The sequence below is a fragment of the Etheostoma cragini genome, chromosome 4 (genome assembly GCF_013103735.1).
Source record: "Etheostoma cragini isolate CJK2018 chromosome 4, CSU_Ecrag_1.0, whole genome shotgun sequence".
Lineage (NCBI taxonomy): Eukaryota > Metazoa > Chordata > Actinopteri > Perciformes > Percidae > Etheostoma > Etheostoma cragini.
In genome coordinates, this window is record NC_048410.1 from 8,428,424 (window position 1) to 8,438,551 (window position 10,128).

The 10,128-nt window shown below is 41.3% G+C and overlaps 1 protein-coding gene across 2 annotated transcripts in view; it reads right to left on the reverse strand.

The window, feature by feature from the left end:
• cast (calpastatin) overlaps nucleotides 1-10,128 on the reverse strand; it is a 30,383-nt gene that overhangs the window by 6,467 nt on the left and 13,788 nt on the right. For both annotated transcript variants that reach the window (XM_034870147.1, XM_034870146.1), the window contains 17 exons: nucleotides 9,958-10,026; nucleotides 8,397-8,528; nucleotides 7,932-8,042; nucleotides 5,885-6,010; nucleotides 5,195-5,332; nucleotides 4,770-4,814; nucleotides 4,594-4,686; nucleotides 4,400-4,480; nucleotides 3,682-3,720; nucleotides 2,730-2,816; nucleotides 2,445-2,516; nucleotides 2,235-2,366; nucleotides 2,087-2,146; nucleotides 1,853-1,957; nucleotides 1,595-1,711; nucleotides 828-920; nucleotides 610-726 (listed from right to left, as the gene is read on the reverse strand). In XM_034870147.1, coding sequence (XP_034726038.1) covers nucleotides 610-726; nucleotides 828-920; nucleotides 1,595-1,711; nucleotides 1,853-1,957; nucleotides 2,087-2,146; nucleotides 2,235-2,366; nucleotides 2,445-2,516; nucleotides 2,730-2,816; nucleotides 3,682-3,720; nucleotides 4,400-4,480; nucleotides 4,594-4,686; nucleotides 4,770-4,814; nucleotides 5,195-5,332; nucleotides 5,885-6,010; nucleotides 7,932-8,042; nucleotides 8,397-8,528; nucleotides 9,958-10,026 — 1,617 coding nt within the window. The remainder of the gene's footprint in view (nucleotides 1-609; nucleotides 727-827; nucleotides 921-1,594; nucleotides 1,712-1,852; nucleotides 1,958-2,086; nucleotides 2,147-2,234; nucleotides 2,367-2,444; nucleotides 2,517-2,729; nucleotides 2,817-3,681; nucleotides 3,721-4,399; nucleotides 4,481-4,593; nucleotides 4,687-4,769; nucleotides 4,815-5,194; nucleotides 5,333-5,884; nucleotides 6,011-7,931; nucleotides 8,043-8,396; nucleotides 8,529-9,957; nucleotides 10,027-10,128) is intronic.

The window sequence follows — 10,128 nt, forward strand, 5'->3', positions numbered from 1 at the left end:
GACAAGGGCCTACGTCAGAAGTTAGTTGACTACCATTGATCAGGAATCATTTATCTAAACTGCTATGCTACCAACTTGGCTCTTTAAGTCTGCTGATCCCTGACTGAATACTACTCTCATTATCATCCTCAGCCGTACTTTGTGGTTATTTCTAATTAGAAAATGGTAGCATTCTAACATGCTAAACTATGATTGTGAACATGCCTGGTAAGATGTATACCCTGCTAAACACCAGCCTGTTATCATTGTAATTGTGAACATTAGAGCATGCTGATGTCACCATTCTGCTCCAAGAGTCACTGTGCCAAAGCAAAGCCTCACAGAGCAGCTAGTGTGGCAGCAGACTCATAAAACCTTTTTTGTTTTGGGCAAATCTGCCTCCTGGTTTATTGCCACAAGTTCCTGTTTGCACCTGGCTTACTTTGATTCTTAAAAAAAAAAAATCAGAATGAGCCAAGATCTGAAGTCATCAGAAGCTCCTTAAAAGTCCATGTGATGGACATTCAGTCCATCATATGTACTTTTATCCTCAATGGACAAAGTTTTGTTTTGGATGATTAAGACCAGCCAAGAGATGCATGCAGGAAAGGAGGCATGAGTGTGCTGTACCTTGGCAGTAGAAGAAGTAACTCCAGCCTCCAGAGAGAAATCATCCTTGACTTTCTCCATCTTGGCTTTTTTGTCAGCAGGAGGACACACAGCCACAGGAGGAACTGCAGGGGCTTTCTACAAAAAATACCAAAGAAAACATTTGAAGAATGGTAGATATTGTGTGTCTGCAATTTACAATTTTGTCTGCAGTCACCAGTAACAGGTCTACAATGTACCTTTGCAAGAGGAGCATGGACAGCAGGCGCTGCTGAGGAGGTTGTAAAGCCTTCAGACAAAAAGTCCAGAGCTTCACCAGCATCTATGGTGGGCTGCAGGAGGAAGGACAGAGAGGAAAGAGAGAGAGATATAATGTATCTCAATGTTCTATACTACTGTATTTGTATCATAGTGATACATTAAAAATGTACAATATGTAATGGATTTTCATAAAAAAATATGTAAACACTAATACAAAATATTTTCTTTTCTTCTTTTTTTTGTCAGTCGGGATGTTTTGGAGGGTCTACCTATCCCCAAGCCTTTAACCAGTGGGGTCAGACTCGGACCGGGTGAAAAAAGGGCACTGAGTACCCAGGTCCCTCATGTAAGCAAATAGATGCTAGAATAAATAGCTGTGAAAGTGGGGAGGTGCCCATAGAAAATGCTTTTTTACAGGGCCCAGAATTTTGGCCCTCTCTATGACAGCGTGCATCTTGTGCAACCCTCTTTTCTTGACCGCCGCTTTGCACCTCAGCACAGACTGACACAGACAGAGAGAAACACGGACGGCTGGAGCTCTGCATTCACTCATAATCCAGCGGAGGTGTGTGTCTGTGTGCTTATTTGTGCTTTAGATCATAACCGCCGTGAAAATACACTCAACAACTGCTGCTGTCTCTCCCTCTCTTTATCTCTTTGTCTCTCTCTCTCTCACAGACAATTAGAGATACTTATTACATAATATGCTTTAAAGAGCCATACAGGGAATTTGTCCGAGTCTTACCTCGGGTTTAGGAGCAGGCAGATTTTGGGGTTTGTCCTTGTTAAACCTGTATTCTGGAGGAAGTGAGTCCTCCCTCTCTCCTACAAACACACCCTTCTCCTTCTTGTGTTTGTCCTCCTGTGAAAAGGAGAAGAATTTAGTAAATGTTTCTGGGTGGAGGTGAAATTGTTTCTTAACGGAACTGTCTATCCAAGAGGCAATCAAAGGCTGTGATAAGGTATGAGAACAAAAACCAAGTGTAGGTGTTTGTGCTCCTACCGAGACAATGTCCTCAGGTCTCAGTTTTGGGAGTTCAGGTTTTGGTTGGTCTGCTGGCAATGTGTCACTGAGAGCGCTAAAAGGATCCAGAGACAAAGAGCCACCCTGCTGAGAGGACGGGACAGGAAGTTAATAATCTACTAATCTGTCACATATTGTTTCAGTACAGAAACAAGAACAGGAAAGGGACATGGGAAAAAGTATCTAGTCCACTTCAGCTCCTGTAAATCTCACCGTCTTGTCTTTTTTATCGGCAGGAGGAGCAGGACACACAGCCACAGGAGGTACACTTTTCTACAACAGCCAACAGAGACAACGTTCAAGAACAACAACGATCTTGGACAACCAAGAGGGAAGAAAAGGAGGTCTGAGCTTACTGTACCTTGACAGTGGCAGAGGGAAGCCCAGCCTCCAGAGAGAAATCCCCCGTAGCCTTCTCTATCTTGGCTTTTTTATCAGCAGGGGGAGCAGGACACACAGCCACAGGGGGAACGGCAGCAGGGATTTGAGATTTCTGCAACAGAAACCTGACATCAGACAATAAAATTCTTAGCTCATTCAGTCAGAGACTTCAGAGTTAATTTGACTTTACCTTTACAGGAGGTGGTGCAAAGTTAGCGGGGCCAGCAGATGAGGCACTGACACTCTCGACATTGTCCTTTTTCTACATATTTCATAAAGAAGAATACAAGAAGGGAATTTGTTAGCCAACTAAAATAAGCACATTAGTACATAAGTGGATTCAGGGGCTCACAAGGTCTATAATAGACATGCCCATCTGGAAATTGTAGGTATGAACAGTTGTCAAGACGGTGCATGGGGAGTTAAGTTGGAGGATGCGCTAGCAGCAGAGTGCTACATGCTTGAAGACTCTGACCTCTTGCTTTTTGGGTGCAGCTGGAACGGCTGAAGCCATGAATCCATCTGAAAGAGAATCCAGGGCGTCGTCTGTGCTCATTGGTTTCTAAGATAATAAAAAACAGAGTGTGTCACCACCAGATAACACATTCCTAGAAGTATCTAGTAGAATTTTCAGACTAATAATCTGATTAATTTAGGAAAAGTAATTAATTTAATTAATTCTCATTGGCTAAGCAAACAAACATTTTGTTTAGCCGTGTTTAACAGCAACATGATTCTCCACTAGAGGGCATGCCTGACCAAGTCAAAGGCAAAACAAAAATGCAAAATAATGCAAACCAGACATCATGTACCAGGGGAAAGACAGACACACCCTTCACATTCCATTGAGTCAAACAATCACTTTTAAAATTAAGATTACAATTTCTGAAAATACACATTTTACACATAAAATCACTCTGATTTAGCAAAAATTATGGTAAACATCGAAACACAAAAATTAGCACTGGAGGAAAGTATTTGGGGGAAAACAGATCATGAGACAGAGCTAAAGAAGCTATGATGCAAATGTGGGTGTGTTGAGGGTCAGTAAATAATAGCCTAAGTATGGATGGATATCAAAGTGTGTAACAGATGTATCAGTGTGTTAGCGCCTGGGCGTGAGTCAATGTAGTTGTGCTTGTTTGGGTTTGGTCGGACAAGAACCAACGGGCTCAAATACAGAAAGTGGGTCCTGTGCCGTTTGCTGAGACAACACCAACCAGTGCAATTCAACATTCCACACTCTAGAAGAACCAGGAGATCATACAGTGGAAACAGTGCTTCCTGAATGTGTGTGTACTGCAACTGCATGCTCATTTGCTTACACATGTTGAAAAACGTTTACAAAGATTTAGATTTGTACCACAATTAGCATAATGCATGAGGTTGTAACGCCACTAAATGTGAGATATGAAAGGTTAACTTACAGGAACGTCCTCGGGTTTAACATTTGCAGGAACTGGAGGCTAGAAAAAAAAAAGACTCATTTTAGATTGAAAGAAAAGAAATGAAATGCAATTCAGATTACCAAATTACCAAAAAATCCCCAATATTGTCTCCTCTAGTGGCATCTGGCCATGCAGATAGGTTTGGTTCTATGCCTTGAAATATAATTTTACTTCTATTAATATCAAAGAAATGAAACCATAAAATAAAAGGGTATGTCTATTGTTATATATGTCCAGGTTTTGAGATCTCTATCTAGGGCTGAGTATCAGTTGAATTGTATTTACAATGGTAGTGCCAATATAGTATGCGTTTCTGTGAAAAACCACATTACAGCTGGAACTATCTGATCAAATGCTGAGTAAACTAGATGAATGAGGCTTTTAGTGCCAGCTTTTTGTACTTGAGTTTTCTTTATTTAATGCTAAAGACGTATTTCTGTTGGTACCAAAATCTTGATGATATCTGACACTCAGCCCTTTACATCTCCGCCTCATAAGGGGGTGAATGTAGTTTTTGGTGCTCGAAGCATCAAAAATGACATTTCAAAACTTCCCCAATACTCTACTTCCTACTGAAGAAATAGTCCCTTTATATACGTGTTGACAGCAAAGTCTGTCAATGGGACAAAAAACACACTCTGCTGGCGGTGTGGCAAGAATAATTAGTGAAGAAGCAATGACCATGCAAGAAACTGACCATATTTTCAAATCTGTAGCCTGGAGGCAGCGTGCTGTCTTTTTCTCCACACTTCTGATCCTTCTTAGAGATGACTTCATGCTGTGACACATGCAACACAAACAGTTACTCACAGCAGATGCATGCTGCAGCTCAGTGCAATCACATACCTGCTCAGTTTATAAACACACACATGCGTGCACACTGTGCTGTACCTCTTTGACTTCTGGCCCGCTGTATACAGGCTGTTTGGGTGCAAAATCATCAGCTGATGGCAGTATGCTGGCCAGGGCATCCAATGGATCCACCTGCGCATGCAACACAACTTAGCACACTTGAGCAAGCAACATGCTTTTCAAATCAAACTCATACAGCTTTCCTAAGTATTTACCTCTTTGGCTCCTTTAGCTGCTGCGGGAGGAACCTCTACCTGCACCTGCAACGCAGATCCAGGATCAGTACATAGACCTTAATGATATGAATCATGCAACACATGGACATTGATGGCGTGGTATTTACAGTTTGTGTGATTGTGCTAATACTAAGGAAACTGCTGAGATGACTGAAAATTCATCAATGTGCGTCGAGCCAAACCTCACGTTAAAAAAAAATCATTCATCATATCATCCCAATAGACATTTTCCCTAAATCTGACACCGGTGAAAATCTTACAAGGCCCAAATGGCACAGTAGTGGTCAATTCAACCAGAACACCATTAAAAGCATTTCAAGAAATATATACATTAAGATTTGGACAGACAGGAAATACACCAAATACAGTATCAGCCTCCACCCGTTGGTTTCAGGACCGTCTACCTTCGTTTGTGTTGGTTTAGCTTCTTTCTTCCCCTGCACAGATACATTTCCAGCTGCAGTCACGGCAACTGGCTTTGATGTTTTTGCAGGATCAACTTTATGCACATCAGCTTTGACGGTTGTGGTGGCAGTGGTACTCTAAAATACAATGCATTTCAATCTATTATAAGCAAAGTATATGTCAAGTGAAAATACAGGTCCCCTGTTCATGCACAAAGTCGGTAAAACACCCAAAGAGACAAAAGACAGGACAACGAGTGACCGTTTCCAACAAAAGTGATCCTCCACCAGTTTGATGACAGATTAGTTTAGTGTGAGTTGTTGATTGGCAATGAAATTTGTGCTAAAAGACCTCTCCTCTTCATTTGTTTCTCCCGCTGACTCATTTCTGATGTGTGTTGAGAAGTGTTGCAAGTGGACAGGTGTGCACTTTTTGCAAAAAACAAGTTAAGGCATGTGAAGCAAAGGGCTGCGGAGTAAAGAACACAAGTCCTTTATACTTCCCAACTGGTCCTCTCCAAGTGAACCATGTCCAAAGCAAGTATCTGAGTGTTATCAGGCAAAGAAAGTAAAAAAAAACTGAAAAGAGCCTGCGACACAGAGGAGATGTTGCAGAAAGAAAGCCTTGAAGAGTACACCTTGATGGAGTCACGATAAAGCGTCTGGGAAACCTGTAGCAGTTGAGTCTACCTTGGCTGTGCCTTTGGGTGACTCTTTGGGTTCGGTCACCTCAGTGGTCGCTGCGATGCTAGCGGCTGCAGCCACTCCACCAGCAGGAGATGGACCTGTAGCTGGGGCTTGGGACACAGCCGCAGTCTACAAATATGCAGCCAAGTGTCAAAAACACGAGGATGAAAGATTCACAGCACTTCTAAATCCAGTAAACATATTGACCAGAGATGTGGACGCCATTTTAACAGTGTAGCAAAACAGGACAGGAGAAAATGTACAATGATCTCTGGTCAGATCTGCCAGTGTATTCTGACTAAAGCAACAATACTCACTTCGAATGTGTTGAGTTATTTACCCCTCAGGTCTAGTGAGACTAATCTGACCATTTATCAGTGCAATTGGTTAAATTATGGTGCTTTTTAATGGTTTAGCCCTTTGAAAACAAATGTTGTAGCCTATACTTACAGTACTGCTGACCTTTTTCTAATGTCTAAAGTGATTTTTTTGCTTACAGTACAGTAGATCAGAAGAGCCTTGAAACTTATCAGCAGTGTTAAGATGTATAAATACAATGGCCGTTAAGATCAGCATATTCGCATTGAACCGTTGGGTATGAGGCTTTCGATTAGGTACGCATTACAAACTAAAGGATCCGTTGGCAATTTAATTTAGACAAAAAAGAGCTTCATGGGAAATATAATATTTTCAGTGCTGCTGTACACAACAAGGCAGCCCACATGACATAATAGACAACGTGCTGTCTGCCCTTCCCACTTATCGAGTAGCGACTCTAAAGGCATAGTGAGAGAAACAAAGGGTCTCCACTGCGGTTTCTGACCACAGTAAGAAATCTGTAGCAGAAAATGTTAAATGAATAGGGGGCAAGTGAAACTCTACCAAGCCATGGCCGAGCGACGTGCATTGCCACAAGGTGGTTACATTTTTCGAGAGGTGCGCGTCAGGCTAAGGTGTAGGGTCTGGCATAGGGTCTATGTTTCCACGTACCTACGTTCGGATGTAGCCACAGTGTATGTTTAACGCAGAAGCATAAACCACGCTTTAGCAGCAGGCCGCAGGTCCTGGGTGTCGATGAAAAGCAGAAGCAAGTCATCACCATAACTGATAAACTTGATATGGCTTCTTTTTTTTAATTGATTGTGTGAACAGTGTTCAGGCCTCAACACTCCCAAATCACGACTCAGGCCTACAACTGGGTTTTTTATTTACATTTTGGGATTTCATTTCTGAGTGAGTGGGCCCACAAACCATTGTTGATGTTCACGTGTTAAAGATGTATTTGTGATGCATGATTTCAGAGAGAATTGAAGAGAATTAGGACAACAATTATCTTTGAGTTTATTAATACTGGGTGCTATCTTTATTTGCATTTATTTTGTAACTGATCAAAAGGCATAATGTTTTGTGTACCTTTTTACTAATACCTAACTAAAATGGTCTTATTGCATTCAAAGTACTTGGTTGTTCATCAAAGCCAATTCAGGTTTTGGAACTGTTTAATAGGTTAAATACAATTAAGACACCAGATAAAACAAAACCTAATAGGAGGCAGATCAATTTATTATACTTGCTTGATCTTATTGGAGTCACCTAGTCCGGCTATCACCAGACCAAGCCAAGCTCAATAGATTTGAGATTGAGCTGCAGGGCGAAATGAAATCAAATCGTCGGCAGAGTGGGCGGGGTTTATCCAGTCTAGTAGTCCCCGACAGTTATTTTTAATTTTGGAGAAAATTTACCCTTTGTACTACATAGAGAAGATTTACATAGCTACATAGGGTGGGTGTTACTTGTAAATTTGAAAAGGCTGCTCTTAAGCAGCCGACAGGCAAATTGTGTGTGTTGGAGTTTCCCACAAGCACATGGCTTGACCAACAGGGACTCACAAGACATAGACAGCAACACAACCTCAATAAGAATTATGGTTGATAAAAATTTAGGAAAGTACCTGCAAGCTGCCTAGTTGGTAGAAAATCAATAATTTCATTAAAATGATCAGCAGTAATGTAAATAAAAAGAAAAGCACCAACCATGAGGATCCCATTACCTTTGAAATCCCTTTAAGACTGCCCCTCGCCCCCGCTGATGTCATGTCAACAAAGGTGGCCCCAGCGGTTGACATATCAATAACAGTAGCACTTGACGGTGTAGTGTTAGTCTACAAACCAAGGAGCCCGTGTTTAAAGAAAGTCATGGAAAAGTTATTCAGAGTCACAGTCTGTGATGAGCATTCATCCCAAGCGTGATGATATGACAGCTCATTCATGTGATACATTAAGTGTTCAGCTTGTGACAGGTCAAGATGTTTGGGTGGCTGAACCAGAGAGATACAGAGGAGGTAAAAACATGGTTTTGCCAAGATGAAAAGAAGGTGAAGCCAGTGATGAAGAAATGTGAGCTGTGTCACAATAAGAACACCCTCAGAGTGCAGAAGAAAGCAGTGATTCATGTTATATCACACCAAACAGCCAAAAGCCCCCTCCACTTTTAAATAGGCATCCAGTCCGTCTACCTGTGGCTTGGCTATTCCTGCTGTCCCAATTGAAGCACTTCCTCCTGTTGTGACACCACTCTGTGTGGCTCCACCTGTTGCTGTGGTAACCAGCCCAGGCTTTGTAGCCATGGAGGATCCTGACGATGCCTTCTGCAATTCATCGAGTGTGCAAAAGTCGATTATCTACCTTTGTTACAGCTCACTGGATGCTGGGTGTATATATATGCAACTGCTAATGTATTTAAAGTTATATGACTAAATTAAATACAGTTTTAAAAGCAATGCAATCTACCGATTTTACACACTGATGTCAGTTTACTTTTCCTGAGTACTACTCAGTCTGTGTAAATGGCAGTATAATGTCTTCTTCTAATGACAGTTTCCTGCAAAAAGCTGATAATTCATTTTTATGTTATATGTTATATCTTCACCTATGATGCTTCCATTTTGAACATTCATTTTAGATCTGTCCTTAACCTTATGGAAGTGTAACATTAAATCACTGTAGCGCCCCTTACATTGAAAAAAGAGGAAAAGACACTCCTTTGGATGGCCTTTATTGATGGACCATACATAGTGGTTGTTTCTATGGCTACACCGTATGCACATACACTGCACTGCTCATATATGCCGCTACTGATACATGAGCAGCTGTATTCCACCATGGCAAAGTAGGAATGAAAAGGGGCATCAAGGTCCATCCAAGGTCTAGCCTATAAATAACTTGGTAAGTTTAAAAGATGTCTTTGTCTCACATTATACTATTTTAAATAGTAGTTGTACCTATTTTCTGCACACAGACACTTTTTAAAGTTCAAATTTGTGTCATAGTGCTGCCCCGGTGTGTAATTTCACATAGGATGCCCGGTCTTCTGGGTGCAAGAGAGGCATGCGTGTAACACAACAGCATTGACTTCTGTTGCGTGGGAGCCGATCCCACCACATTAATCAATCGCATGAACCCAACCCACATACCTTCCAACTTAATGCATTATGGACCAGTTTGTCCTGTTATTGTCTCCTACAAACTGTACTAGGCAAATATTTGTTAAATTACAGTTTATGCTAAATAATGTCTTTGTCTAGGAACAGATATCATACTGGTATGTTGAAAAAGACCTGTAGTCATAAACTGTTTCATGGTCAAAATTCATAGTCAAAATTCCTGAGTTCTTGATTAACATACAGGTGAATTGCTTTAACATTTCCAGTTCAATTTAACAAAGATTTAAGAGCTATTGTAACATTTGGAAATTACTCCAATCCACAACACATTAAAAGGAACATGATCACTTCAATCTATTGCTTAAGAACAGTATTAAGGGGTAAAACTGCTTCCCATTGAGAAACTGGGTGTTACCTCTCTTGTGCTTGTATGGAAGGAAACGGAAAGTTTTCTTTTATGTTTACTACTGCTTGGACAGCTTAACCTTTTCCGTCACTCTACTTAAAACTACTGAAAACATGAAGCTGGAACAGGAGATAAAGTAACAATACTACACATAGTACAGACAATGAGCGGGTCAGAGGTCAAACAACAATACACTGTTACAGGGCATTGAAGAGAAGTGTTGAATACCTCAAACTGTGCCGGCTTCACCGTGGGGACCTGGGCTGCCAGTTTGGGTGTGGCCTGGCTAGGCTGTGACTAGAAAGAGACAAATAGAGAGAAGACAGAGAGAGAGAAAGAGAGAGAGAGAGAGAGAGAGAGAAAGAATGAAAGAGAGTGAAAGAGAGAGAGAGAGAGAGA